Below are 27,648 nucleotides of genomic sequence, written 5' to 3'. Positions count from 1 at the left end.
AGCAGTATCATTATGTTAGAAGCAGTCATATTAGTTACAAGTAGTTCCATTTAGGTCAGACATAGTGCCGTTCACGCTATCTGCCTAACTACTCGCAATATCACCAAAAGCAACCACTAACAGCCACTAACAGCCCCAAAAAGCACCCACCCAAAGCCCCCCCCGCCACCTACGCCTTGCCTTGTGGCATAATATACCTCTTCATGCACTGATCGGGACTATTAACGTCCAGGAGGTGTGCGTACTCACCCAGCCACTTGCTCATCTTAAACGTGTGACAGACGATAAAGCGCCGGTAATGGCTCGCCTCCGAGGTGCAGATATCGTCCGCGAACCAGTCAACAAGTTCATCAGTTGCTTTTGCTGGATTTTCCTCCCAGAGCGTGTGGTAGTCCGGCCAATTCGTAGGGGCCCAGGAGATCACTTGTGCACATTTATTTGGCACGTATTGGTCCCCATACAGCGGGTCGATGTACTGTGCGGGGACAAGTTCGTTCCGAAAGGCCTCGGAGAGGCGAACGCGTCTACGTTTACGTCAGATAATTGGCCGTGAAGGGTAAAGAAGGGGAACTTACGCATCATGGACTTCTTTGGCCTCCCCTTTGTGCTTTTCAACCAGGTCTTGTAACCAGTTGATTAGGCCTGGGCGTCCTACCAGCTTGTGGCTTAACGGGAATTCCTCCGGCAAGTTCTTCAATAGCCTATGCTTCATGAAAGCTTGCACTAGGTTCCAGGCTTCTTTCGGTAGGTGCGCGAATACGTCGTCAGTTATCAACATGAGGGAGCCAAGCGGAAAGAGTTTGATGCAGGCGAACTGCCCCGGGGGTATATCGTTTGGCGTGAGGATGGCCCAACGACGTTTCTGCTCATACTCCTCCGTATTGCGTATAGATTTGCCGATTTGGAAGAAGTTGTAACGTTTGAAAAGGAAACGTCGAAGCTGAGGTAGAACACGGTATTCATAGACGTCGGGGTGAAACTACGCTTAGTTAGTATTTGCCTTAAAGCCCTTAAATCATGAGCACTTACTATGATCACCCCACTCTTGGTGTTCTTGTCGAAGTAATCCCAACTACCTGGCGTAACGTCCTGGAATACCTTTGCACCCATTCCTTGGAGACACATAGTGACAAGTTCCATTTCTTGCCGGTTCTTTTCGGTAAAGAACATGAACACATTCTTCTCAAGCTTGGTGTCTATCCAACCGAAGAGTAGGTCAGGATCGAGTTTGAGTCCCAATTGAAGCTTTGTCTGGATATCTGTCGGCTTGGCTATGTCCTTGGTTTGGACAGTGGCCCCAAAGCGTGGCATAGATGACCTAATGTTGAACCTGAGCTTGCGGGTTGAGGCGTTCGGCGACACCGCAAAGCCGAAATTGCTGAGAAAATTCCAAACCTCTTGACCGGCTGGGTACACTATGATTGTGTACTTCTCGCTGGAGATGACCCCAGCAAGATCACCATGACGCTTCAAGCTGCGGGCGTATGTTTTGAGCAGAGCGTCATCTGACGCCGAAGACGGCATAACATCTCCGACAGTCACGCGAGGGGGGATCGCCGGCTAGCTGTTGTCAGTAATTGGAATAAGAGGCCTCCTTAAGGTGTACTTACTTCGAGGCAATACGCTTCCCAGTCAACTGGTGAACAGTTGTGTGTGATTGTCAAACGAGGGTTAGCACCCAATGCGGCTCTGAGTTCATCGAGCGTAGGGACATCTAGTCCCATGAACCGGACGTCGACTTCGTTCACGCCACCATCCTTTGATGTCGGTAGCACTAATCGCACCTTGATATTGGGTAAATCTTTCAAAAATTGTGGCTGATGTGCACCGAGAGGCGCTGACATGGCTGGCGGAGGTGCTGGCTCATCGAATCTGACCCGACTAGTCGCGGCTTTGACAGAGCCAACAGCATCTTTGGGGGCCCGTGGCAATGACTCCCTAAGCTGCATATGTTCTGCAGGACTTGGTTCAGTGAATCTAAGTTGGTTAGTCGTATTTTTGACTAGAACACCAGCAGCATCCTGGGGAACCCCAGACAGTGAGATCCGACGCTCAAAGGCATGTCCTGCGGGACCTGAATCAATGTGACGGTGCATGAACGGAAAGTGATCAACCGTAAACTTGCAAATCCCCGAAGCCCAATATCGACAAGTTCTCGGGCCATTAACGATAGCAGCAACCTCTGATTTTAGAATGCGCCTAGGGGGGAGATCGAATTTGTCTACATTCATGAGAGCTTCGGCACTTCCTATACCTGCTATTGTTCCAGTGTTCCAGTGAGCGAAGAGGCATTCCTCCGGGGGGTTCATGCAGCCTCCTTCCTGGTTCCACCAGAACCAGCAGGTCCGTCCGATTCCAGTCTTTTTAATTCGAAAATAGTCGTTTGAGGTAAATTCGACATCTCGGTGAAGGAACTGGCATTTATCGCCAAAATCACAGCGTCCACATCTCCAGTCAAAACAGGTGACCTGCTCTTTAAACTTTTCATCTTCACGCGCGGAAAGGATGTGCTGAGTAGGCTCCTCTTGGCGAGTTTGCTCCCCTCGGCTCAAGGCCGCAATCTCATCACCGCGCAAAGAGTAAAGATTCGGAGTAGCAGTGGAGGACAGCTTGCGGGACGACGCCCCTAAGGTTCCGCTGGCCTCCGTACGCGATCCAGTGTTGATGAATTCCAAGGCATTAGGGTCTGGAATGCCTTCCTGTGCTGCCTTCTTCTGTGCATTATAGCGATGGCTTAGACTAACATACTCGCGGGTCGAAGGCTTGCGCTCTTTCTTTGGAGGGGGTATTGCAGACATGTTCATATTGATACCACCTCCGGTGGTTTTCTTTACCATTGTTGTTGGAGGGTTTTCCGGAGACTTAGCAGCTTGAGCAGAAGCCAGTGCGCCTCCTGAAGGCGTACGGGCACTGGCTGCAGAAGAGCTTATCGGCTTTATAGCAGTACTAGATACCACAGCCTTCTTTGGTTGAGCAGGAGCCGGTGCTTTTCCTGGCGGAGGACGGACAGCGGTCAAGGAAGAGGCCGTCGACTCTTTGGAAGGAGGAGCCATGGGAGACTTCTTCCTTGTATTGGAGTTTGTGCCAGCGCTAGCCGTGGAAGGTGGCGGTGGTGGCACACGCGGCTTGTCTGTAGCAGGTGGAACGGCGAGAGGGACGTTGGAAGACGATGATAGCTGCCGGATGACCTGAGTTGCCATCTTCTTAGGTTGATCAACGGTATCAACAACGGTCTTTCGAGTCTTTTTACCTGCGTGGTTGGGTACGAGAGGAGTGTCGCTATCGGTAGATGACTCTCTAATACCCGTAGTCGATGGTTTACGGGTTCTCTCCCGCTGTGATGGCAGCTTAGAGCTCTTCTGCTTTGGAGGACGGGTGTCAGTGGAAGCTGACGAATGCCCACTGGCATCAGCGGACTTTCTCTTTGGAGTCTGCCGGGTTGGCTCCTCTTTAGACTTCTGCTTCTTTAGCTCGCCCATTAGCGAGTCATCCGTGAGGTCAGCCGGTGAAGAGGGGCGAGATGGAGGCTTCCGAGGGCGCGGGCGTCTCACACCTCGGTTTCCGTCGTCATCATCACCACTACTTTCCTGGATGAATGGTATAGGACCTTTCCTGACAGGCTTGGGCGGGGGAACGCTCGTCGTGGGAACGCTCGTCGCAGGCTTGGAGTCGCGTCTTTTCGCTGCTGGTTGGGGCTTCGGTACAACGACAGGCTGAGCATCGGACTCATCGTCTTCGGCTTCCGACTCTTCTTGCTCGGTATCAGACTCAGTTTCGACGGGCAGGCCACGTTTAATGCGCTTCGCGCGTCTCCTGCGGTGACGATCTTTCTTCGCCTTTTGCCACTTGGCAAAGGCATCTTCAAAGGCTATCATGTTGCTGACATTATAGGCATGCCAATTCTTATACTTCCTGCCCTCCTTGTCTTTTAGGCCTCTCAGGATTTGCATCTTGGTGTCCTTCCAATCGTTCAAAACAAGCTTGTCTGAAAAGTTGGCCGCAGGCTCCCATGTGCAGCTGATGGCGTTGTCAGTCTTCACCGGCCCCGATGCGAATGCCTGCAAAGGCAACAGGTAGATGGATGACTTACTCATGCATTCCATAGTCCGCCCATTTAATGAGGTACTGGAGGCCTTCGCCTTCGCCATCGTCTTTCTCGGCCAAGATTGCTTCAACAGGGTACTCCTTCTCAGGATCATTCTCTTCTACAGTCGACGTGAGAGATATCGTAGAAGCGACTGATGTCTTGTCCGCGTCGCTGTCCCCGTCGAAGAGGGGATCCGGCTGACTGGAAGCCATGGTGCCAGCGTGCAGGCCGGAAGTAGCTCGGCGGAAGCGAGCCTTGATATGTTCCGAATCGGGCTCAGCTACTGCAGGAAAACATGTTGCGCGCGCCCATGGACGAAAAGTGAAAAGCGAGGTCGGGCGACTGGCCGGCTAACGCGACTAGACGTCGCAGTTCAGACGCAAGCAGCCGCCGTGGCGTGGATGCAGTGAAGCTGGAGCTGGCCCACGGAGAGAGCTGTGTTGTTGTTTGCTGGTTGGTCGTTCGAGCTGAGGCGCTAAGCGAAAAGGCGCGGCGAGGAAGTGGGCGGTTTAGGCGGGGCCATGGCGCACGGGCCAGGCACCTGGGGTCTCGACGCCAGCTTTCACGACACCACAGACAGCCGCTTTATCCCACGTCTGGCCCGACCGCGAAGGCATCCAGATCCTGCCCCGTCCTCTCCCACGCTCACCACGCCCCCGTCCCGTACAGCTCCCTCGCCGCACCCGCCCGCCGCAGTCCCTTGGGCACTCCCGCACCGCTCGCGAAGCATCACCGCTCCTCGAACCCCTCTGCTCACCCGGCCGCCTGCCCACCGCAACTATGGCGAACGACGAGTACGATGTAAGATCTCCACCACAAAGCCTTCGCGTGCTCCGATCGTGTGCTGACCTGCTGTGCGCTGCAGTTCCTATTCAAAGGTATACGCCGCCGGCGGTCTGCTTCCTGACGTCCTGCTCACACCCAGCGAACAGTTGTGCTCATTGGAGACTCCGGAGTTGGTAAATCCAACCTCCTGAGCCGTTTCACCCGCAACGAGTTCAACCTCGACTCCAAGTCCACCATCGGCGTTGAGTTCGCCACGCGCTCAATCCAGGTCGATGCCAAAACCATCAAGGCCCAGATCTGGGACACCGCTGGCCAGGAGCGCTACCGGGCCATCACCTCTGCGTACTACCGAGGCGCTGTGGGCGCTCTCCTCGTCTACGACATCAGCAAGCACCAGACCTACGAGAACGTCACCCGATGGCTGAAGGAGCTTCGCGACCATGCCGACTCGAATATTGTCATCATGTTGGTGGGGAACAAGAGCGATCTGCGGCACCTCAGGGCTGTCCCAACGGAGGAGGCGAAGCAGTTTGCGAGTATGTGTCCTGCCGAATGAGCCACATTGTTATGGCCTTGCAGCATGAATGCTAATGCTGTCTACGCAGGCGAGAACAACCTCTCTTTTATCGAGACGTCTGCCTTGGACGCCAGCAACGTCGAGCTTGCTTTCCAGAACATCCTCACTGGTATGCCTCAACTGATATTCTCTACCATTCAGGCTCCTCCCTCGTATGATAAACTGCTCTGCTGGCGGGTTTCGAGAAATACACTGGTGCCTAGGAGTCCTCGCGGCTCAGTGTCGATGACCGCCGCTAAGCAGGTCAAAATTGGCTGCCTTGCGGTCCGTATACGTAATTTAGAACAATGCTGACCATACCAGAAATATACCGAATTGTCTCCAGCAAAGTCCTAGACCAAGGCGAGGGTGGACAGAACGTTCTCGGCGGCGACCGCAAGGTCCTCGAAATCAGCAAGTCACCAGATAGCGAGTCGAAGCAAGGCAAATGCTGCTAGAGTGCCGTCGCCTCCTACACGACGCTCCAGCATCTTGCCCACCACCAAGTCGATCCCCCTTTCATACGAAATGACTGTACTCTGCTTAACGGAAATGGTATAACAAGTGGTACGAGCAAGTGAGTAACGGCAGCAGCGGTTGAGGCATGACGTTTCACTCACGTCTCTCTTGGCATAACTACCTTTCTCGTTCTCAACACCCGCCCCATCTTCTCTACCACGTACTTCACTTCTCAATGCAATGTGTCATTCATGCGAAGGTTGGCGTCTGAGAGAAACTCCTGGCCATCATTGTTTTTTCCTTTTGTTGCTTCTTCTACGTAGTTCCTTGTATCTGCTTGATGGAGGCAGGGGTGGCTTCCCGGAATGCATGCTGGTGTCTGTCTGGGCTACGAGTAATTTTGGCTTGGCTGTATGATCATGATACAATGAGCAGCTAAAGAATTCCTTCATTAATCACTGCTTAAACTGCTATTGAACAGGTTACGCCGTGTAGAGTGGTCCGATCATACGGATTATTCAAAGTAGTTACTGTGAATGCTGTTTTATATTTACAAAAGCATCGAACGACTTCAAACACGTGAGTACCATGTACGCAGTATTCTCTTACCTCAAACCTGATCCCCCCAGAGTTCGTTCCCGCTTTCATACAAGGGTTTTGAATTGGGCCATGACTAAAGCAAACCTCCCGAATCTAAGATGCGGGATATTCCAGATTCGGCCCACCCCATGCGTAGGACTACTCGGGATACGCACCACCCCACCTCATCTTTATATCTAAAAACCGGACTTATCAATCCACAGTCCCTTGTCTTTCCCAAATAACACCACTTAGACGTTCCCTACTCCACACAGAACAGCCACCGGAACTAAATTCCAGGAACCTCCAGCATCCTCCGCTGGCTCGCCCATGTCAGCTAACGGAATTTGTGCATAGACATACGGGTGTCCCCCCTGGACAAACCCCGTGCCAGCAACGGGGCTTCACGCGGCGCGTCGTCCTCCGCCGCCGCCGCCGCTCCCAACGCGCCCACAAGATCGCAGAGAGCAGCAGGCACGCCGAGCGGACCGCCCAGCGCAACGCCCACGGTCGTTGTAGAGCTCGAGTCACAGTGACAGTCGGGCGCACTTCACGGCTGGCGAGGCAGACGGCTGACTGGTCGCCGCCGCCGACGACTACGACGACAGCGACAGCGACAGCGAGGGCGAGCCGGAAACCCCGACTTTGGGTACCGTTCCCGGGCGATGTTAACCTGCACGATAGGGCGCCGACGTTGTGCGCGAACGTGAGCGACGAGGTGTGCTGCACCGGTCATTTGCTACCCGCACACGAATTGGCTAGTTTGTCGGCGCGGTACGAGCGGGTTTGGCAAAGCGGCCTGTTGGCGTTGGGACAGTTGCGCGGGGTTGGTTTAATGTACAAAAAGTTGATGTTCTGGGAAGGTAAATTGGGGTCATGTAGTACACGCACCTGCGTTCAGTCCAGAGCCGTTGTCTGTGCATATCTGCGGGCAGGAGTCCACCCCCCCCCCCCCCCCCCCCCCCCCCCCCCCCCCCACAACTCCGGTCCGTATACGCGCCTCGATGGACGACGTCGTGGGAGCTATAGCGGAGTTTTGCTTGCGGGCGCTGTAGGGTCGCAAGGGGCGTGTTTGAGCGGGCTAACGTCGTTGCCGGTGGGGATCTCGTTAGGGAAGAGGCAGACCGAGGCGTTTGCCAGTGCTCCGGTGAGAGAGTGAGAGAAGTGGGAGAGGTGAAAGCTGGTTCGCGAAGGCGAATGGGATGGGTTGTGGATCTGGGCTTTGCTGAATGTCTAACTGTGCGTCTCCGTCCTTCAGCCTTGTGGTACGTTATGTGTGGCTCATAGTTTGCTAGCTGTGAGTGTGGGAGCGAAAGGCGCGAGCCGATTTCTCGTGTGCTGCAATAACGTAGATGTATATGCAGCATAGCCCCTCTGCACGATGCTTCCAGCATATACAGCATATGCTCATGTCCGGTGAAGCAGCGCTAAAGTCAAGCCACAAAATTACCGTATTCTGGACGCCTGTAATGGGGAATAGCAACCTCCTAGCCAATCAATCTCCAGGCGTGTTCACCATTAGCCCAGAAAAGGTGGCTTGCCGAGGTCGACTCAGTTCCCGCGCTAGGTCACCGGACGTGATGATATGCTCTAAGTGCAGCTGTCAAATTAGAAAGGAACCAAGAAAGCTATTTGCATGTACACCTGGGAAGAATACATCTGCAGCGCAGCCCCTCTATGCCACATGCGTAAGGGTGCAGTTAGCAGACCGAGAAGGATATACACATCTACTAAGCACCCTGCTATGCCTAGCATAATGCCTAAATGTACGAAGAAAAATGACACGATTACTTTAGAAAGCGACTGTAAGTTGACCGGGATATTATATTATATAAAAAGGGGGTAGTTCTCTTATACAAATTGGGCGAGTTCTATTTAATGCGATTCTATGCCTGCTGCGTGGCCCGTTTAAGCAGGACTCCTCTGCTTCGCTCCGTAAGGCGAACGCCGAGGGGTGTCCGTGGGGCGGAAATATCTCGCCCTGCACTTCTAGCGCCGTGTTGTTTTGGCCGCTGCACCTTGGATTACTCCTCTTTTCTCCTTTACAAAGGTACCTTTTTACCCTCTTCCTACGCCGATCTCTCGGTAAGTCTACTCCTATTCCGCCGCAATGGAGGTACTGAAAATTGAAGCGCACACCAATGGCCTTAAAGCTTACCAAGCGGGGTATATCCATAGCACTGGGGACCGAGAAAGTTCGCGGAGTCGAATGTATAAACTATATCCAGCAAGGCCTCGTAGCTGGCTATCGCATGATTGATTCCGCTCAAGCATACCAAAATGAAGAAGAAATCGGGCAAGCCGTCCGAAACTCGTTGATACCTCGCGAAAACATCTTTGTGATAAACAAGATCTCTAGTGGATTTAAGAAAAATCCGCGCAGCGTCAAGGAAGCATCAGACTCTGCGCGAGCCTCTATTGACAGACTAGGACTGTCTTACGTAGATCTATTCCTCATCCATCAACCTGGCGATAGTGCAGACGATACGGCAGCAGATTCCCGGCGTGTAACCTGGCAGGCCCTGGAGGATCTGGTTGAGGAAGGCAGCATCAAAAGCATTGGTGTTTGCAACTACACAGCGGAGCACATCTTGGAACTACGGCAGTTTGCGAAGATTTATCCACCAAGAGTCAATCAACTAGAGGTATTTAGTCACAGTTCTACCAAAGGTCCGAAGGCTAACGGATATGCAAAGCTCCATCCATGGTGCCAGCAGCGCAAACTTGAAAGCTTTTGCAGAGATCAAGGAATTGGTATTCAGGCTTATAGTGCAATTGCTCGGAACAGCCACTCATCGCATCCCGAACTTTGTGCATTGGCAACCAAATACAACAAATCGACCGCCCAAGTTCTCATTCGGTACAGCCTTCAAAAGGCATGGACACCAATCGTGAAATCGACAAGCCTCGCTCATCTCCACGCCAATTTGCAAGTGGAAAATTTCACCATCTCTAGAGATGATATGAAAATGTTGGATTCGTGGGATAAGAAGATGGAGGGATCTATACGTATGTGCTTGGAGAGAATTCAAATGCCGAAAATTAACAGCCCGCCAGTTCCATGGTTGATAAATACGGCCGAGGAGTAACACTGATCATTTGCAGCTGGAGCTGCGTCCATACTGTCAATTTCCCGCTCACGTAAAGCTCAAGACAGTTTTACTGCAGCAGAATGGTTACAATTGCAGGCTGGAACGCCAAAGCGCACTCGCCCAAGGATTTCTTCGTTCTCCACAATAATTCCCATTCCATTAGGAACCGAGTACTGGTATGCCAACCCTGGAATGAAAAAGAGTTGGGCTTGAGTCGTGGGGTTCTGCCAAGTGGTGGCTCTGAATGCCGATCTCTTGTCACAGCTTGGACAAGAAACAAAAATGAAGGTACACTCTGATGAATCACACAGTCGACTGTACAATTGGAGGCGTCTGATGTCCGCAAATGGCCCGGAATTTGATATCGGTGGTGACGTTGATAGTCCGAGCAACGAAATGATGGCATCACACAATAATGTGAGTTCGGTGATATCATTTCTGCTGACCGCGTCGATGTATCGCTCGAGGTGGTTCTCAAGCGTGGAGTGTACCATCTTTGGCGGAGGTACTTGATATTGTAAGGCTGGAAATTGATAGCTATTGTCAGTACTCTCTGTCCAGAAGAACTGAGACGGATAGATGCATTCTAGACTTTCGATAAATCCTGCCGCAGATCCCCCAGCCAGCTTGATAAGGTATGGAAGCACCTCGGAAAAACCGGCGCGCTTGTCTTCTGCTCGCCATTCCCACGAGAACATATCTGCTATATTCCCAGCGAGCTCCAACTCCAGTTGTATAGCATGGTCTTGAAGTCGCGGCGCCACACGAGCCGGCTGTGTCTGAACTCCCAAGCCCCACATATTCGTAGTCATCGAAGTGTGGCCCTTGAGCCATCGGGCCTTTCCGTACTTCAGCTCTATGGACGGACGTAGCAGTAATGGACTGTAATCACTGCATTCCAACCGTCTTTCTGAAATCCAAAGACAAGCATCCTTGGAAATTGACGGTAGCAACGTCGGGTATCCGGGAACTTCGAGTAGCTCAGATGCACCGATGAATTTGTCGCGAAATGAGCGACAGCCTCGATCAGATATCATTTCGAAGACATATCCAAGGCATTTGTTCTTTTGTCTTTCCCTGACGAAAAGAGGCAGCTCTTCGATCCATTTCAACGCTGACCGTGGGCGTCGTGGGTGGTTGGTGCCATATATTTGCATTATCCCCTTCACAAACGAAGAGAATTTGCACGGCATTATCTCGTACTTGCTGCTCATGATATACGCCTCTCCAGCCCGGTCAAATTCAATCATCGGCCACATGCGACTGAACCAGTGTGCATTGAAGAAGTGCTTCAAGCCAGACTCATTCTCGATGAGGGTTTCAAAGGTGGGTGTCTCCATCATTTCAACAGGCGGGTGAAGTCCCACATGCATTATTGCACACCCGCTTTCCTTGAAGATGTCGAATATTTGGGGTAGAATGGCGGTTCCTCGGAATTCATCCTGCCACTGGGGGATGCTGATATAGTCGTGCCAGAGGTGCACGTCAGACCCGAAGCGCTGGATGACTGCCAGCAGCGTCCGAATGGGAACTTCATAGCATGCTTGAGCAGCGCTAGGACTGGAGACACGAAGCGCGTAGGCTTTGGCGATAGACTGATGCCATGCGTGGGAAACGGGAAAGTATCTGAGACAACTGGATTTCAAACACTTTAGATGATAATTTGTGATAGTTAATGGAGGGAGGACTCTCGTTAAAGGATCGGTTGCTTGGAAGTCTCCGGCCAAACTCAGAAGCCGTACGGGAGGTGCTATAGCTATGTTAAAGTCGCCGTTGCAGATGGAACAAGGTGTTTCGAGGCCAGTTGTCCAGCATGCTTGCAAGAATTTGTCTGGCGGGTAATCGATCTTCGAGTCTCCCAGATATATTGTCATTGTGGCATGAGGATCATGGATTACAGAATCGAATAATGTCTCCTCCTCTTTCCCTATTCCATGGAGGTATGGTGTGTCCCATGATAGCTCTGCCATAGTGAGCCGAGATCCAAAGGATGATCGCTTCGTTTAGTCCAACGGCCTGGCACATCCCCAGAGGAACGCAAGTTTGGCGACAAACCAGAACGGCGCAGAAGATGATTCTTTGATATTCTAGAGGTGGAAATAGACAAAGGTCGTCTTGTCTTCATTCCTGGCGCGAGAATCGATGAAGATGGAGATGGCGAAGTATTGAGGTTGGCGACCACAAGGGTCACAGCTGCATAAAGCTCCTAGAAACTGCCCTTCGCTAGGGTGGCCTGGTGGGCAGCTACTGCGGGGCAGGGGGGGTTACCCAAAAGCCCCATTGTGGCAACCTTGCGACCCGCCTGATTTTGTCAGCTGATCACAGCCGTGGCGATCTACGAAGTATGTACCGCTAGATTTTACTTATTTCAGTTCCAAGGTTGACTCGGCCGCTCCGCAGAGGAATCTGGAATATGGCTGCACAACTCAGCACCGACTGCACCCCCTGCAACCCATCACATCTTGTGCGAAACGTCTGAGAGAAACAGGCGCAACTTTAGTATGTTGGGACCGTTCTTTAATCCACGCCCGGGTTTAATCATTCTATAACAACACAACAACACCACATGGCTGCAAGGCAATTCCTGGGAACGAGGTTGGACGGCATTTTTGCCAGTGACACATTGCTGCCTGCGCGTGATGTTGGAGGCGCAGCCAGGCTCTCAGCCCCCGTCTGATTGAGGAGATTGGGGCGGAGCCTTCAAGATGCATGCATAAAGCAACTTGGTCTTTCTGAGTCTCAGCGTCCTTTCGCGATGTTGTCGACATGAACAACATCCTTTCCATCAATGAAGTTCATGCCTGCCGATCAAGAACGACATCGGAGGTCGAAGCCAAAGCCAGTTTTCGGCTGCGCAGCATTCAACAGCACAGCTGTCTTTCTACATTCTCCGCGATATGTTTCCAAGCGTCCAGAGGTCGATCCAGTGCTGCATCCCCAAAGGCCGGTCCAGTCTAGAACTCAATCGAATCCGCGTTTCGAAAAAGGAGCGAGTCATCGCACAGCTCAGCCGCCAGAATATTCAGAGCGGTGTTGAAGAGTTTCACAGGAATGGATTTGTTATTCTAGAGGATGCTGTCGGGCATGGGGTCATAGACCATGTCCATCAAAGGATGCTCCAAGACTTTCGCAAACATCGCACGTCTCCAAATGTTCACTGGAATCAAGGCAGATGCTCTGGAAATATGTCCCAAACACCTCCTCTACTCCCAGAATATCTCCACGAAGAAATATGGGCAAACCGTCTTGCTGTCAATATACTAGAGCATATTGTTGGGCCGAGACCCCAACTTTCCTTTGCTACGTCTAACATCGCCTTACCGAGGATGAAGGGTCGTCAAGCGGTTCATAGTGATTACTACTGTACTCATTTCGACTTTCCAGTATTCCTGGAGGTTGGCGTCTACCTCCAGGATGTGGACTCTCGCAACGGCGCCACGGAATTCTGGGTAGGAACCCATGAAGGCTACAATAAGGAGAATCACAGTTCGCTAGACACAGGATGGATTAAGCAAGAAACTTTTACTGCCCGAGCTGCGATATGTCCCCCCATCCAACCTGCAATTTCAAAGGGCTCACTGTGCATTCGCGATCTCCGGTGTTGGCACGCAGGAAGGGAAAACTCTACCGATGTGCCACGGATTATCCTAGGATTCATGTACAGTCCCCGATGGTTTGGGTCGCACATGCGGCTGAGGCTTCCATCAGAAGCCCGGAAGTGCTTGGAGACGTGGGAGCACATCGATTGCTTAGGCACAGCAGATTTCGTGGAGAGCGATTTCAACTATCTTGACTTCAATCAGAACATCAATCTGACTCAAACTCCATCCGATCCAGATGCACCATATGTGCCAAAACACGGATCTGGAAATGTTACGCGCAAGGATTATTGGACATCGTCAATGAATGATGAATGCATTTCTTTCAATAACGAAGCAGGTAGAAAATGAGGTCTCCACAATCCAATGTAGTTATTTGCATCGCTATGAATGAGCGGATGCCTTCAAATTACTCCAGCAGTTTGGTTTGACGTTCTAGAAACAGCAATGTTGGCCGATCATGTTCAAAGGTAACTTTCTTCTCGGCCATGTTGATCTCCAGATCTACTGGAGCTTCCCGAAAGACTCGTGTTCCGCTGACTTCATCGTGTGCATCCTCGAACCACATGTGAAACTTGTATGATCTCCGTAGCGTCTGCATCATCATTACCTCGATACAGCACCATGACCGCTCATAGTAGTGGTCGTCAGTAAGGCTGATCATAGCACTGCACTGTGCGAGTTTCAGGGGCAGTGAAACAATACCAGCCGCCTGCAAATCGCCGATACTTTGATCAACGCAAGCATAGTCCTACAAATAGTAAGCAGGAGGTAACATTGCGAAATTTGCCCCAGGACTTACTATCCAAACGCATAGCTTCTTTTGGTCAATGTGAGGACGAGCCTGAAGGAACTCATTCAGCGCGCGGACCATACGCTGATATTGAGTATTATTATCGTCGTCCGGTGAAGCGCCAGGTTGCCCTAGAAGACTGCCAATCCATCTGTATGAGAAGAATATGATGAACTCGCCCACACTAACGCCACCGGCGTTGGAGATGATTTCTTTTGTGAAGCCATCGCCATATTTAGGAATCCTCCTGGCCCTGATGAAGTCTGAATAGTACACGACTTTAAAGCTGTCGAATAGAAGCTTTTCCTTGTTCACATCCTTGAGCGCGTTCGCATATTCGGTTCGAAGCTGATCCAGGCCAGAGCTGCCCTGTGCTTGTAGTAAGACTGGTCGCAATGTATCTTGGACGAGCTGCCTATACCCTTTCCGAACATGCGCCTCGTAGCGTAGACGATCTAGTCTTTCTTCAGGTGTGAGGAGCAGACTCGTGCTTTTGTTACTTGTAGCATCACTTTGGGCATGGTCTGTTTCTTCGAGGAACTTCTTCCGCAGGCCTTCCTCGATTACAAGTTGTGTGGCAATATCGCCACAATATACTGCACATTCTAACGCAGAGTAACCTTGCTCATCTCTGAGTTCCATGTCGGCGCCTGCCGCAATCATTTCGCGTATGTAACTACGATGTTCGTCGGAAGACTCTTTGCAAAGGGCGATTGTGGGCGTACATGTATTGGGCGGATTGAATTCAATCTTTGCTTCTTCTTTTCGACCGGAACGAAGTAAGGCCCGACCGTAAAAGTATCTTGAGAAAGCAATCTTGGTGGGATCGCTCTGAGTATTACGTTGAATGTCAAGAGCTTGACGCGCTGCGGTGACGGCTTTATCAAGCTCTCCCTTCTCCGCGAAACATAGCGATAAGCGGGCAAGGGCGATCGCTTCTCGCTGTGAACAGTATTCCCTTAGCTCCTCTTGCTCTTCCCCGTTGAGCGACTCCAATTCGGGAGCCGCTTTCACGCGTCGAGCAATGTCGATTCTTTCTGTCATCTGATTCATTGCAAGATCCAACAAGTCCGAGTCTCTGGTGTCTAGGTAAAGCTGATAATTGACCATTCCCCAATCGCCAATCGCGCGGCACATCTCTTTCTCCAATTTCAACTTTGCTCCAGGATCTTGAGTCGCTTCTGCCGAAAGAAGTTGTTTGGCAGTCTTGTATGCGTCTGCACTGCAGTGCTTCGAAGCTTCCAACCTATTCAAGTGTCGGTATACCACTGACAATTCTCCCATGAGCTCGATACGCTGAAGGTTTGGTGGCATTTGTTTGATGGCAGTGTCTAAAAGTTCAATCGCGTCACTGTTTCGTCCAAGCATTCGATACGCGTGTCCAATTTCTCCTTGAACGGCCCATTTATAGCGTGGAGCATGTTTGAGGGGAGAATGTGATTCTCCATCAAGAATGATGCAAAGGCGCTCAGCCTTTCGGAGTGCGCGTAAACCTTCTTCCCACTCAGCGTTGCGGACGTGCAGCTTCCCCAGTGCAGAGAGTACTTCCCACTGACGTAAGCAGTCCACAGTCTTTGCAAGTTGAGCCGCCATCACGCCTGGAGCAGTACGAGGCAAAATGAGGCTCGACCCATGAATTGGACCTAATGCTGGGGCATCCACTTGAAAGCCACGGCGGGAGTCGAAGAAGAAGAGGGTGGCGTGCAACTCGTCAGGACCGACGTCCAAGCTATGATATTTTCCGGCCGGAACGGTGTAACTCATCCCTCGGGAATGCGGTCGCCTCGAGCCTGCAACTGCACGAACTAAGCTTCCCGTATTCGTCATAGTGGAGGGCGCGGACTGTTGAGTAATTTTGTCGTTGGCTTCCGATTTGTCCTTATTCCAAGCTATGTTGAACTCGGTATGAGTAGCAGTGCTCATATCAGCTGACTCGATTTCATGAACATAGTCTGTACCTAGACCTGTTAAGATCCAGCCTTGACCAAAAGCCTGATGCGTATGAATGTTAGATATTGGGGTTCGTTTTTCGTGGTCATCCGGAATCCAAACGTGGAGGCGGAAGAGTTCATCGATATTCCCGTCCTTCCCATGACTCCAAAGAGGCACGGAATGATAGCCTAGTGCGCTACGATTCGCCTTAAATTGAATCGAATCAGAAATTAGAGCGCCGTAAATCAAAGTCCACACAAAATCGAGGTCAATCGGAGTGACGCTAATGTTCTCTCGTCCGGATTGAATTAAGAACGCGAGGGCAATGGCCAGATTGATAGGCTGCCGTATATTGACATCGAGATGGACTTTCTCGAGATCATGGCACCACTCGCGCAAAGTCATGGAAGTATTGTCATGGAAGTTGATCGGTAGACTGGACTTGATCCGCTCCACTTCGTCAACATGGCCACCTGTTGCGGCAGCAACTCCAGAAAGCCCCCATAGTATCTGCTCGCTTGCGATTTTGGGTTCTGCCTCCAAAGAAGTTGTCCCCGTCGCGTGTTCCACATGGTTGGAGCTGGCTGCGGTAGGGGCGGCAGTGTTCACGAAGGAGTAAGAAACAACGTTGCTGCGCCCTGATTCCATGATAAGTAACCATGGGACTCATCAACATGACAGTATTATAGAGAGTAAATGGGTGTACAAGGCGAATTTCAGCGTAAGCTCATTGTTGTTTGAAGTGCAAATTGCGTACTCGGTCAGCTCAGGATGGGGGTCAGAATGCGGGGTATCGTCTCACACGACATCTCTAAAAATAAGCAAAGAAAGACAATCAGCCTGTCAGGCAAATGTGACCAGCCTTGCATTTTTGTAGTGGCTTTGGCATATGCAGCAGAAGCGCAGAAGTGCAGAAGTGCAAGACTCATGAAGGGCTAAGAATTACAGCAACGTGAGGCACAAAATGCAAGCGCCAGGCCGTATAGTCACATCCTCAACAACTCCTGGGTTCACGAGCTCGGAAGCCGTCTGTAAAGATTCGGTCCTATCTCCTGGCAGGGTCGTTTTGCTTTAGAACTATCTTTCGCGTAGAATTGACTAATGACGGATGGCGCTGCTTGCAGTGCTATTAGACCAGCTAACGGAGTTTGAATAGAAAGGTGAGTTGAAAGTGAGCATCCCGAGTTGTGGCGGTGCGACCTAAGTAGAGGGTGAGTTGAAGTTGAGCCGGGCGTAATTTTGCTTACGAACAGGGGATACGGCGCCAACTTAACGGGGAAGTGGGAGGAGACAAATTGCTCAGAGGTATATGCAGAGATACTAGGCTTTAACAGATGCTTCTGTTCGGATAAGAAGATAGAGCTGACGCGTGCAGAATACTATATTACCCCTATGCACCTACCTATCCCAACCTTTGTATGCACCTTGCCACACTAGCCTGGCCCTAGATCCAGTACGTTCGACCCGTTTCCCATACTCTTACTCATACAAAACGCCGGCTTCAAAGGCCAAAATCAGTTCCGAGACCCAAACACTGTATATGACTAAGAAAACAGGCTATAACGTAGCAGTCGGGAAGTAATACTGGTCCCACAGGAACTCGTAGTCTTCAATGACGGTCCCCACGATATCGAGGAGGGGTTTGCCGCGTAGTTTGCCAGTGATGGAGTGGATCCAGGCCCTGATGCTTGTTAGCAATGCTTCCGCAAGCAAACTCCAGAGGTTGAATAAATACGCACTTCGTGATGTTCTCATAAAAGGCACCCCTCATCATCCACCACCCAAGCGCCCACCCCCTCTTCTTCAACTCTTCCCTTTCAAGACCAGTCAGGCCCCTCAGCCCGCCGGCTAGCCGCTCCTGGAAGTCCTTCTTCGCGAGCTGGCGCGCGCCGTACTCGATGCTCAAGCCCAGCAACCACGGCTTCCACGTCTTTCGGTCGCCTCTCCACTGCTGCATCGCCAGCGCATAGACAACCGGGCGAATAATATAGAGGCACTCCGCCAACTCCCCTTTCCCGCTCACACGATGCAGCAGCGCCTTCGGCGGCTTGATGTCATCCGCCGTCAGCACCTTCGAGAGCAGATAACTCGAAATATCCCCCGAATCCGGCAAGCTGGGCAGACTCAGCCCCGTCCGCGGCATCGCCCAATTCTCGGCCTCGACCTCGCTCTCGTTCGGCGGCGTGTCCATCCCGTCCGGCGACGCGGCGCTCTCCTCCAGCGACGAGGGGTCGACTTCGCGCTGCGGCAGCGGCGGGCTGAGCAGCGGGCGCGAGTTCGTCAGGCGCAGCAGGAGCAGGCGGCATAGAGCCTTCACGGCTTCGAGCACGACGACGACGCGCCACCGGACTTTCTCGCCGCGGCGCTTGGCGGCCATTTCCCAGAGCAATTCGGTGTACTGGATCATCTGGAGCAGCAGCGCGATGCGCTTGTAGGTCGGCGAGGTGGAGATCCAGAACTTGGTGTAGCGGTTGTGCGGGGAGGGGTGCTGCTTCGGGGTGCCGGGCAGGCGCGCGATGGCTTTGGCGAGGAGGGAATCATGGTAGAGGGAGAGGAGTTGGACGCCGCTGTGCACTGGGAAGGGACGTTAGTATTGTTGCGCGGATAGTGTTGAGGGCTGGAGGGGGCGTACGCGACTCAGATGCGATTTCTGATTCTCTGAAGCGTCCTGCGATACACTTAGCACATGGCAAATGGTGGAGGGCGCGTATAATATCGCATACCGGGAATGATGTAGGTCAGCGAGCGCAGCGCAGACTCGATTTGCGACACGGCACTGGCGTTCTTGGTGATGAAGTCGCCGTACATGCCCAGCCATCCCGGCGGCTGCGATAAGGCGTCGGGCAGGCGCTGGGTGGCCAGCTTCGCCTGTTTGTACATGGCCATCACATCAAGCCCTCGGGGATGCGCGATGGGATGGGAGCGGTGTTGTCAGAGACGAGGGCGGAGGTGGCTGGCAGGAATCTGGGGATACAAGCACGTCACGTTCTCGTGCCGAGGTTGCGGAGAGTGCCCCTTTGACAACGACCGTCTTCGATGTCCATGTCGACTGCCTTCTCGAGATTGTTCATTCTTTCTGAAACCTCCAGCAAGGCCTTCTTCACGTGGGAATCATACGTTTCCATGAGTAAAGAAATGTGAGGTTCTCGTCTCAATTCACTGCTGATGAGCCTTGGGATTTCACACAGTCCAGCTTCAAATCATCAATCCAAAGCACACTCAATCCGGACTGCAGTTATATCCCAAGAATCTTACTTCGATATACAACCACCACAGAGTTCTATAATGGCTTCATTAACTCCTTGATCTCCATGGAAGGCCATGTGACGTCGCGCAATCGCGATCTACGAGAAAGGCGCGTGTGGAGACAGAGAACGCTTTCCTTCGGCCATCTCCGCCTGACAATTACAAAGCACTGTAGCACGCATTCCAAGCTATGACTCCTTTCTCCCACTGTATTGGGTAAGGCGCAGCAAAATCCCGAGCTTCAAAACCTCACCGCTTGCGCCAAGCATTGCCTGGCTGCCTGGCTATCTGCTTTTATATTCACTGGTATAACGCCGTGAAGCCACGTTACGCGCTCGACATTCACTTCTTCGTTCGTTTGCGAGTGCGACTCAGATTCAGCACATATAAAATCCCTCCTTCAATTTCTACTCCCTCGCCTTCATTCTCTCATTGTCGAAGGAACACCACCCCGTATCAGCACAAAAACCACCACGTTCGCTTAAATCACATTTTACGCCAAAATGGAGAACGCACTTCCAATTCCCACCGAGAAGAAGGCTCTCTTCGCGAAAGTTCGAGAGTTCGTGGAAATCTACATGTCCGCGTACGACTCATCTCACGATTGGTCGCACATCCAACGCGTGACCTCGAACGGCCTGCGCATTTTCCTCGGTGAGAAGGAGACAAATCCTTCCTTTACTGCTACCCTCGACACTACCGCTATCTTTCTCGGCTGCCTAATACACGACGTTGGCGACTATAAGTATGTCACCGGCATACCCAACCCGAACGAGATCTCCGACGCCCTCGTCAAACTAGGCGCCGACGCCGAACTTGCGATGAAGGTGCAGGAGATCGGCACCTGGGTCTCGTACTCTAAGGAGGTGAAGAATCCAGAGATCACAAAAGCGATGCTCGAGAAGCATCCGGAACTACGGATCGTCCAAGATGCGGATCGATTGGATGCGATTGGGGCTGTGGGAGTTGGTCGATGCTTCACATACCATGGAGCCAAGGGGACGGGTTCGATGCAGAACTCGATCGACCACTATGACGAGAAACTGCTGAAGATTGAGTATATGATGAAGACGGAGACAGGCACGAAGATGGCAAAGGAGCGGACAGAGATCCTGAGGATGATCAAGGAGGCTTGGGAGAAAGAGACAGAGTTGGCATTTTGAGGGTTTCAAGGGTTGGGAATGAGAGGACCGCGAAGGGATTCATATTGTCCAAGTAACAATAGGGACTCGTAGTCGGGCTCTAGATAATGGCTATGCTGAGTACACAGTCGTAACAAACCAGCGCCCGTAGTACTATTTGTTCGCATCCGTATCAAACCTTGCCAGAGAGTGCAGTCTACCATTCTGTTGCTTTCCCAATCCATACATAAACCGTGCGTGCCGCTCCCTTTATCATCTCATATTCTTTGGAAGTGCTCCGTACATCTATCCTACCTCTAGTACGTCTCTTGAGACAGCATACTACTTCATCACCATACTTCAGGCCATCTACCAGGCTCTCGTGGCTCTTGTGGCTCTGGATCTGTAATTTTTTCTACAAGATGACAAGAGTAATCCTGGTGATATCTCTTCAAGAGCTCATACGAGAGTTCAGCGATTTTTTTCACGACTGCCTCTATCTCCTTCTTATCTAGAAGCGACGAGTTCTTCAGCAGAACATCCACTATGGCGTCTCGAAGACCGAGGTCCATCTCCGGTGTTGTGTCGTAGACAATACGTATTGCGTCGGGAAACTCTTCATGCGACCAACCCTCTTGCACGTCTCCAGTGAATCGTACCTTTGCAATGAGCTTCAGACCCTCGATGTTGTATTTGTCCGCCAGGGCATACATGTGGGCGTGGAAGACTAGGCCTAGGTTGGCTTCGCTTGGGCGTTTCGAGATCTTCCCTCCGTTTTCCTTTTTTTGCTTGGTCGTCGTCCAAGCCCCCCAATCACCAAACTCTTCCGCTAGAAGAGGCGGTGGAGGAGTGGGCTCTAGCGGTTCATCGTCGTAGGAACGCTGTGGAGCTTCATCCCCCTGAAATTGGGCTGGAGCTATGTCATTTTGAAAAGGCGATGGAAATGCCTCAAAGAAGCCTCTCGTGTTGATACTCGATGCACTAGGAGCCGGACCAGGAACGACGTATATTAGATGGTAAAAGTAGTAAACCATAGCCCTGACATGCTCAGGTTGCTCATCTTGCAGAGTGATCTCGCCACTCTCAGCTTCCTGTGAGTCGGAGAGCCGTTAGTAAGGGGAACCAGATTTCGAGCATGCCCTTACCTTGCCGCCAAATCTGCAAGATGCAGCGAAATATTCGCATTGCGGGAAGACGATAGCTTTGTGGACGCGATGTGTCTCAGACCCACAAATGATCTTGAAATCGGAATAGTCCCCAGATTTGAAGAGACTAGGTGCAGAATGCCTCAATACGAAGATCTCATTCTGTTGGGACTACGGGCAGGGGACTCACGTATCTAAGGACGTAACAAGCTGATCTTGTAACTTTTTCTGTGCTTTATCCATGGTGGCTAACGGACGGCATAAACAACGACGATGAGAAATTCAACTTGGGAGACCACCCCTACAATTGCATGAGTGGCGTCTTTTTTGATGTGGAAGGAGGGAGGAAAGCAAGAAGCGGAGATGACATGGCGGCGAAGAAAGTTGTGCGCGAAGACAGCTGGGCGGCTACCAAGCTGCAACCTTGAAAGGCTGAAAGTGCCCACCAATCACTCTAATGTGGCACTGCAGCACATCTGGCTGCCTAATTTCGATATCGAAAGAATTAGATAAGTGTTTCCTATGCCCTAACGTCAATATATGCTGTCATACAGCAAAGACCGGCATTTTGCCTAGAAATACTCGTTCAGCGGTAGATGTTTACGTGGCCAATGGTGTGGGGGTATTGGCTGTCAACACCCGGCATAAGGGCCTCATTGGCGGCTCTGTGGAGACATTTGGCATTCTTGCGAACACCTTCCTGGCAGCCATGTTGCTAGCCGCCCATATCATCCAAAATTGTGAACAATACCATATATTGCTTGCTGCGTAATGGATAGAATACCGTGCTCAGTCTAAGCCTGTTTCAAGTCTAGCTTCTCGCTCCTATAAACTTCGGGACTGTCCACCACGACGAGATCTTGTCAAAGTCCATCGTTAGTTAAGGCTACTCACAATATACATTGTCACACACAAATCTGTCCCTCGAGGTGCAGCTTCGCTGAATTTATCTGGCTTGGTACGAAGACGTCGTGAGAATAAACCCCAAATACCAATATAGAATCCCGTTGAAGGAAAAGCAACCCGAAATAATGTATCTGAGCGAGAGAGTGTGACAAAAGTCGAAAGACGAGATTGCCCATTTCAATAACGTCCTCCCAACCTCGACACCGAGTCTCCACTGCGGTGTCTCTTCAAGAGGTCATAGGCAAGACCGGGAATATCCTTGACAACTGCCTCCACCTCTGGCTGGTCCAGGAGCGCCGAATGCTCCAAGAGAACTTTCACCAGAGGCTCCCGCAAACCCACGTCGGTGTCCAATGTAGTCTCAAAAACGACGCGAGTAGCAGCAGGAAACTCTTCGTGCGTCCAGCCAGTCTCCACCGCAGCGGTAAATCGCTCCTGCGCGAGGAGCTTCAAACCCTTGACGTTGTATTTGTCGGCTAGGGCGTACATCTTCGCATGGAAGACGAGGCATGGGAAACCTTCTAAGGGTTTTGGGAAGTCTTGGGACTCTCGTGCTCTTGTAATACGCTTTGTTTTTTTGGATCCACCGTAACTTAGTTGTTGTGTGGGTGGATGAGGAAATAGCGGGTATATGGGGCGTCGTTGGTAATCCGATCTAGTATTGACGTCGAAGTCATCCCACGATGGAGGAGCTGCATCCATTTGGAGGAGAGGCTCCTGCGCTTTGTTGCTCATAGGCTCTCTTGGAGTTGCATTGGAGACCGAGTAGTCCAGATGGTAAAAGTAGTATACCAAAGCCTTAACGTGTTCGGGTTCATCATCATGCAATGTCATTTCAGCGTTTTCAGCTTCCTGAGTTTTGACACCGTTAGTGTATAAACCTCAATCCTATCTTACAAAATTACGGAGAGACCTACCTTGCCACCAAATCTGAAAGATGCAGCGAAGACTTCGGACCGCGGGAAGACAATTGCCCTGTGGACATTGTGTGTGTCAGATCCACAGATGATTCTGAAATCGGAGTAATCTGCAGACTTGAAGAGACTGATTGTGGTTTCGATGAGCACGACAGCCTCGTCCCATAAAAACCAATAACTTACGCAGCTAAGGACTGGAGAAGATCAGACTGCAGCGATGCCTGTAGTTCAGCCATGATAGCCGGAAAATGCTCAACACAAAATACAGCTCTAGAGAAGGCACAAGACGACGCCGTTCTATGATGATGAGAGAGTGAGGAAAGGGAAAAAGTGGGTTTAGAGCCTACGAAGGTGCGCTGCTCGGAGCTGCAAGGCTGAAAATGACAGCCAATCATCGAGCTATAGCCGCCGGAGTACTGCAGCACATTTGGCTACCTGCATAACTTCGATATCGAAAAAATTCGACGGAATGAAAATAACGTTTCCTGCACTTTGAGGTTTGTCATGATCCGTGCTGTTATCGTAGTTAAAGATACATTAGTTACATGCTAAGATATGTCGAAGTTGAGGGGTTGAGGCTGAATAAAGAAGGCGTCTTGTTGAGCAAACCTTGACCGGTATGTCAGCCAGAGATACTTGTCCAGCAGTAGATATGTTTCCCCATCGATGTGAGAACAGCGGCAACCAACGCCCGGCATGAGGGCCTCGTTGGGGATATCATGGAGATATTTAGCATTCTAGCGCACCGTTCTGGCAGCCATCTTTGAGGCCGCGATTAAGACACCTGCTGCAGGGCCGTTAGTCACGTGCTCAGGCGTACTTGTCAATCACGTAGGACCTGGACAGAAGCCTGTGCACACTTGCTCGAGGCTCGTCACTGTCTGAGGCGCTTCAGGGCATTACTAGAAATCTAGATGAGATGTAAAGTTCTAGCCATCGCAAATTGGAGAGGTCTCAAAGGCCCCTGAATAACCTATTTCGCCGTTGTTCGGGATGATCCAGGATATTATGACGAATTAGAAAGCGGCATCCTCCCCTTTTCGAATATCAACCGCACCGCTGACTTCAATGAAGTCCTCCAACTCCTCACTCACTGTCTTCAGCTTCTCCTTTACACTGGTAACGCCCTCCGATCCGACAATATGCCTTGCGGGGGGGTTATCATGGCCGCCGATGGCTGTGAGAGCGTGCACGGTCTCAGCAACCAAGGCACTCTTAAAAGCCTGCGACAATGGCGGATACAGGGATGTAATCTGCGGAGAACTCAAAAGATCACCCGTGTATGGCATGTGGACATCCATATCTGTGCTGGAAGGGGACTTTTCCTGCCCTGGTGACATTTCGGGGTATGGGTGATTGCTCAAGTCGATCTTGTCCAAGATGCCGGAGAGGATCTCGCGGGCGAGCGGTGCTGGATTGACGTCTGGTGAGTACTGTGGAAGAGGCGGTACGGACGTGATTCGGTTTGTTAGTACGTTGACTTCCATATTCGGCTGAACGATTGACATCTTGATATTGAAAGGAGCGATTTCGTATGCAAGACTCTGAATGAATTTGGGTGAGCCCTTTCCTAGCAGAGCGATAGACAAAAACCTACATCGCAGTATCCCTCTATAGCCCACTGAGATGAACAGTACATCCCAAGACCTGGTGTGCCTAGATGGGCAGCTAGATGATCATTCAGTCAAAGAATCGTAACAGGAATATCAGCCAAACTAACTGATTCCAGTCAACATAATGACATGGCCGTTCCGCACTTGTCGCATGTTCGGTAGGACGGCTTTGATAACATTGACGTTCGCAAAGAAGTTTGTCTCAAATTGCTCTTGGACGAGACTAATGGTACGAGAGGACTGGGCAAGCTCCTCAACAGTGCCGACCACCGCTATAGAACAAAGATGACAGTCAGCAATGCAGCGCTCGGGATTCCAAGATGCAATCTGGAATTTGAAGCTATAAATACCAGATGGGAATATATACCTTCGCTTGTGCAACCGAGGAGAACGTCTACTCTTCCAAATGCTTCGATTGCTTCTGCAATTGCGGCCTGGCATTGTCCAACCGACCTACTCTCTCTCATCAGCATCCGTGTCTACACTTTCATACACCGTTTTTGCTATTCCAAACCTTACCTCCCGTCCAGTCCCACAACACGTAGTCTTTCTCTCCACCGCTCTGTGCGCTTCACGTCTTCCAAAAATGCCCGAAACTCCTCGCTTCGCCCCTCATGCTTCTCAAACTCGATAGGGAGCACCCCAGCGACAACATAGTCGCCATGTTCGAGTACTTGACGAGCGAGTGCAATTGCAATAGGGGAGGTGCCCGTCGTAATGAACCAGACGCGGGGCGCGTTGTGGGGTGGGAACTTTGGAGAGCGCGGGCGCTGGGGTTTTGAAGAAGAAGTGGCTGATTGAGGAGGTGTCATGTTCGGGGGAGCTTAAGATGAAGCATCCTCGTCCAAGCTGGGGAGAGTCCTGCGAGTCGTGGCATGGTTGCGAGGAACGAATGAGGTTGGTCTTTAGACCCTGGATTTACCAACTGCCTATCACCGACTAGGTAGGTTTAGAGCCGCACAGTCCTTGCAGCAGATTTAGACGACAAAGCAACACCCATTCATCAACAACGCCTGCATCTGCAATCGTGAGCGCTAAATGCGATCGTAGTCTTCAGGGAAAATTATTTGCGTACAGGTCGAGATGGCTCCGGCCCAGTTGGAGCAAAGACGTTCGCACAATCTTCTACTGATCTCAAAGCTACTCAATCAGCGGGATGCCTCCTCACCTTTCACCTTGGTCATCGATTCCCTGGAGCAGTCTGCACGGCCGCTGGTCAAGGAGTATGTCCGGAGGGCCAAACTGTCAAAGACCAAAGTCTTATTCGTCTCCTACGAGACTCTAAAAGCACCTGAAGGCGTGGACATCTTCATTCAAGCTATTAGGAAGCCAATTCCAACTCTTCAAAAGGAGATATCTGCTGCTGCATCAGATGGCAAAACTCTCTTAGTCTTCGACACCTTGAACTGGATCGCTGGAGACTCAAATCTGAATCTCTCGTCCTTTCTGTCATCCCTGATCTCTCCGAACACGCCCTTGCTGGCCGTATATCATCAGGATATACCTTTGTCACGTCCTCTTGAGTCTTCACATGGTCCTCATCCACTTACACTATTGAAGTACCTCTCAACCGCCATTTTCTCAACACATTCACTCCACCACGTCCTCGCGCAAAAGTCCGCAAGAGGCCGCAGCCTTGCGGAACCTGTGTTCGGACTGGCAGAAGAAATTGAAGGGATCGTCCAGGGAATAGGGAGCAACGATCCTAGAGGGGTGGTCCTGGAAATGGAGTATAGGCGCAAATCGGGACGGGGTGTCCATGAATGGTACTTCTTACCATCATTAGCACACTCTAGTGCCACGTCACAGGCTTCTAAAGGAAAGGAGATAGCGACTCTACTCGACGATCACCCCCTCTATCGACAAACTCCGGCGAATGAAGGGGGAAATGGTGCAGAAGAACTTGGGATAGACTCGACATTCAATCTAGGGCTCACTGAAAAACAGAGGAGAGACCGAGAAGGAGTCGTGCTTCCATACTTCGATGCTCAAAAAAGTGAAGGTGGTGAAGGTGGACGGATTCTCTACGATATGGGAGAAGAGGACGATTTTGATGAGGAGGAAGATGAAATATGAGTGAAGGCGAAGAGACCAAGCCTAGTGCAATGGTCTATTCATACTGAACAATATATAGACTTTCTAGGTCTCTCCGACACGGGGGTATGCGTGTACACAGGGCCAGCAATGGTCGCTATAACCTTTGCCAAGACTTGCCAAGACTTCCTCGCGCCTTCCAGTGATGTCACAACAAGCTGAAATAAAACCTTCTCGATCGCTGCTCTCACCCCGAGACCTGTCAACTACACTCACGGCACTGATCGCGGCTCGATTCCACTATTGTGAGCGTGCTCTCGTGGAGAACTGCAGTCACTAACAGCTTACCTACTCACACCAATCACACCAACCGACTCACGTGCTCGCTAACAACCATGGCTCGCAAGGCGTTCATCAAGCTGACGACCGACAGCTTCGTCAAACCTGTGAAGCCCGTCAAAACTAAGAGCAGCTCTCCAACTACTACCGCAACAGACCCCAACGATCCGATCTCTGCCGATCCGAACCAGCTTCCCTCTGCGCCAGCTGGACTGCCCACCCCGCCCTACGAGAAACCCCAAGAGACCAACGCCCTGGCTTCGAATCTCGGCAAGCGCAAAGCCGCAGACCTCACTCCGCCACCCTCCGCTCCAGCCAAAGCAGTGGGAGTAGGACATATGGCAGAGCCTCCGACCAAGCGTTCTCGCCCGGACATCAACGACCGTGGCAACAAGGTTGATGCGAAGAACGGAGTGCGCGATGGCGACCGACGTGACGATAGAG

The 27,648-nt window shown here is 51.4% G+C and overlaps 12 protein-coding genes across 12 annotated transcripts; 5 read left to right on the top strand and 7 right to left on the bottom strand.

Moving 5' to 3' along the window:
* Positions 1-156: 156 nt before the first annotated feature.
* Positions 157-4,299, bottom strand: BDZ99DRAFT_570065 (uncharacterized protein; the record flags this gene model as incomplete). Its single annotated transcript, XM_033727952.1, has 5 exons — positions 157-524; positions 576-979; positions 1,030-1,560; positions 1,611-4,017; positions 4,127-4,299. 5 exons carry the CDS (start codon positions 4,297-4,299, stop codon positions 170-172), a joined length of 3,870 nt encoding a protein of 1,289 aa, XP_033577705.1. The 3' UTR covers positions 157-169.
* A 370-nt stretch (positions 4,300-4,669) lies between these two features.
* On the top strand, positions 4,670-6,186 carry BDZ99DRAFT_288089 (ras-related protein rab-like protein-11B). The gene is made up of 6 exons (XM_033714076.1): positions 4,670-4,888; positions 4,953-4,965; positions 5,020-5,409; positions 5,479-5,559; positions 5,754-5,996; positions 6,058-6,186. The coding sequence occupies exons 1-5, from the start codon at positions 4,868-4,870 to the stop codon at positions 5,885-5,887; spliced, it is 639 nt and encodes a 212-aa protein (XP_033577704.1). The 5' UTR covers positions 4,670-4,867; the 3' UTR covers positions 5,888-5,996; positions 6,058-6,186.
* A 2,422-nt stretch (positions 6,187-8,608) lies between these two features.
* Positions 8,609-9,556, top strand: BDZ99DRAFT_487583 (putative aldo-keto reductase; the record flags this gene model as incomplete). The annotated part of the gene is made up of 2 exons (XM_033722844.1): positions 8,609-9,112; positions 9,164-9,556. 2 exons carry the CDS (start codon positions 8,609-8,611, stop codon positions 9,554-9,556), a joined length of 897 nt encoding a protein of 298 aa, XP_033577703.1.
* Positions 9,557-9,585: 29 nt separating this feature from the next.
* On the bottom strand, positions 9,586-11,710 carry BDZ99DRAFT_288057 (uncharacterized protein). Its single transcript, XM_033714075.1, has one exon. It carries the CDS (start codon positions 11,527-11,529, stop codon positions 9,616-9,618), a length of 1,914 nt encoding a protein of 637 aa, XP_033577702.1. The 5' UTR covers positions 11,530-11,710; the 3' UTR covers positions 9,586-9,615.
* An 863-nt stretch (positions 11,711-12,573) lies between these two features.
* BDZ99DRAFT_338891 (uncharacterized protein) lies at positions 12,574-13,353 on the top strand (the record flags this gene model as incomplete). The annotated part of the gene is made up of 1 exon (XM_033714339.1): positions 12,574-13,353. A coding segment is annotated over one exon (780 nt), but the record flags the coding sequence as incomplete, so codon positions are not given.
* Positions 13,354-13,567: 214 nt separating this feature from the next.
* BDZ99DRAFT_487582 (uncharacterized protein) lies at positions 13,568-16,288 on the bottom strand (the record flags this gene model as incomplete). The annotated part of the gene is made up of 2 exons (XM_033722843.1): positions 13,568-13,909; positions 13,961-16,288. 2 exons carry the CDS (start codon positions 16,286-16,288, stop codon positions 13,568-13,570), a joined length of 2,670 nt encoding a protein of 889 aa, XP_033577700.1.
* Positions 16,289-17,249: 961 nt separating this feature from the next.
* Positions 17,250-18,812, bottom strand: BDZ99DRAFT_441295 (peroxisomal membrane protein pex16). Its single transcript, XM_033717762.1, has 4 exons — positions 18,607-18,812; positions 18,516-18,551; positions 17,623-18,457; positions 17,250-17,564 (listed from the first exon to the last, which is right to left on the bottom strand). Exons 1-4 carry the CDS (start codon positions 18,767-18,769, stop codon positions 17,441-17,443), a joined length of 1,158 nt encoding a protein of 385 aa, XP_033577699.1. The 5' UTR covers positions 18,770-18,812; the 3' UTR covers positions 17,250-17,440.
* An 820-nt stretch (positions 18,813-19,632) lies between these two features.
* BDZ99DRAFT_386378 (uncharacterized protein) lies at positions 19,633-20,292 on the top strand (the record flags this gene model as incomplete). Its single annotated transcript, XM_033715470.1, has 1 exon — positions 19,633-20,292. One exon carries the CDS (start codon positions 19,633-19,635, stop codon positions 20,290-20,292), a length of 660 nt encoding a protein of 219 aa, XP_033577698.1.
* A 308-nt stretch (positions 20,293-20,600) lies between these two features.
* On the bottom strand, positions 20,601-21,638 carry BDZ99DRAFT_519417 (uncharacterized protein; the record flags this gene model as incomplete). The annotated part of the gene is made up of 3 exons (XM_033725413.1): positions 20,601-21,341; positions 21,396-21,522; positions 21,586-21,638. The coding sequence occupies 3 exons, from the start codon at positions 21,636-21,638 to the stop codon at positions 20,601-20,603; spliced, it is 921 nt and encodes a 306-aa protein (XP_033577697.1).
* Positions 21,639-22,478: 840 nt separating this feature from the next.
* On the bottom strand, positions 22,479-23,365 carry BDZ99DRAFT_386582 (uncharacterized protein; the record flags this gene model as incomplete). The annotated part of the gene is made up of 2 exons (XM_033715481.1): positions 22,479-23,153; positions 23,219-23,365. Coding segments are annotated over 2 exons (822 nt in total), but the record flags the coding sequence as incomplete, so codon positions are not given.
* A 512-nt stretch (positions 23,366-23,877) lies between these two features.
* BDZ99DRAFT_441282 (short chain dehydrogenase/reductase family protein-like protein) lies at positions 23,878-25,705 on the bottom strand. The gene is made up of 5 exons (XM_033717761.1): positions 25,351-25,705; positions 25,199-25,284; positions 24,939-25,103; positions 24,816-24,886; positions 23,878-24,762 (listed from the first exon to the last, which is right to left on the bottom strand). The coding sequence occupies exons 1-5, from the start codon at positions 25,641-25,643 to the stop codon at positions 24,235-24,237; spliced, it is 1,143 nt and encodes a 380-aa protein (XP_033577695.1). The 5' UTR covers positions 25,644-25,705; the 3' UTR covers positions 23,878-24,234.
* A 127-nt stretch (positions 25,706-25,832) lies between these two features.
* Positions 25,833-27,049, top strand: BDZ99DRAFT_570054 (uncharacterized protein). Its single transcript, XM_033727951.1, has one exon. It carries the CDS (start codon positions 25,915-25,917, stop codon positions 26,905-26,907), a length of 993 nt encoding a protein of 330 aa, XP_033577694.1. The 5' UTR covers positions 25,833-25,914; the 3' UTR covers positions 26,908-27,049.
* Positions 27,050-27,648: the final 599 nt, after the last annotated feature.

Source organism: Mytilinidion resinicola, assembly GCF_010093595.1.
Source record: "Mytilinidion resinicola strain CBS 304.34 unplaced genomic scaffold BDZ99scaffold_8, whole genome shotgun sequence".
In the NCBI taxonomy this organism is placed as follows: domain Eukaryota; kingdom Fungi; phylum Ascomycota; class Dothideomycetes; order Mytilinidiales; family Mytilinidiaceae; genus Mytilinidion; species Mytilinidion resinicola.
This window is presented reverse-complemented; position numbering and strand designations above follow the sequence as displayed.

Excerpts from the sequence above, each read along its gene's own strand:
- BDZ99DRAFT_288057 (XM_033714075.1), bottom strand. The coding sequence starts at position 11,529 with ATGGCAGAGCTATCATGGGACACACCATACCTCCATGGAATAGGGAAA.
- BDZ99DRAFT_570054 (XM_033727951.1), top strand. The coding sequence starts at position 25,915 with ATGGCTCCGGCCCAGTTGGAGCAAAGACGTTCGCACAATCTTCTACTG.
- BDZ99DRAFT_288089 (XM_033714076.1), top strand. The coding sequence starts at position 4,868 with ATGGCGAACGACGAGTACGAT. Across the intron at positions 5,410-5,478 it reads GGAGGCGAAGCAGTTTGCGA|GCGAGAACAACCTCTCTTTT; the intron begins GTATGTGTCCTG and ends CTGTCTACGCAG. Across the intron at positions 5,560-5,753 it reads TTTCCAGAACATCCTCACTG|AAATATACCGAATTGTCTCC; the intron begins GTATGCCTCAAC and ends TGACCATACCAG.
- BDZ99DRAFT_441295 (XM_033717762.1), bottom strand. The coding sequence starts at position 18,769 with ATGGCCATGTACAAACAGGCGAAGCTGGCCACCCAGCGCCTGCCCGAC. Across the intron at positions 18,552-18,606 it reads GCTGACCTACATCATTCCCG|GACGCTTCAGAGAATCAGAA; the intron begins GTATGCGATATT and ends AGTGTATCGCAG. Across the intron at positions 18,458-18,515 it reads AGAAATCGCATCTGAGTCGC|TGCACAGCGGCGTCCAACTC; the intron begins GTACGCCCCCTC and ends GTCCCTTCCCAG.
- BDZ99DRAFT_441282 (XM_033717761.1), bottom strand. The coding sequence starts at position 25,643 with ATGACACCTCCTCAATCAGCCACTTCTTCTTCAAAACCCCAGCGCCCG. Across the intron at positions 25,285-25,350 it reads GTTGTGGGACTGGACGGGAG|GTCGGTTGGACAATGCCAGG; the intron begins GTAAGGTTTGGA and ends GAGAGAGAGTAG. Across the intron at positions 24,763-24,815 it reads CTATAGAGGGATACTGCGAT|AGTCTTGCATACGAAATCGC; the intron begins GTAGGTTTTTGT and ends AAATTCATTCAG.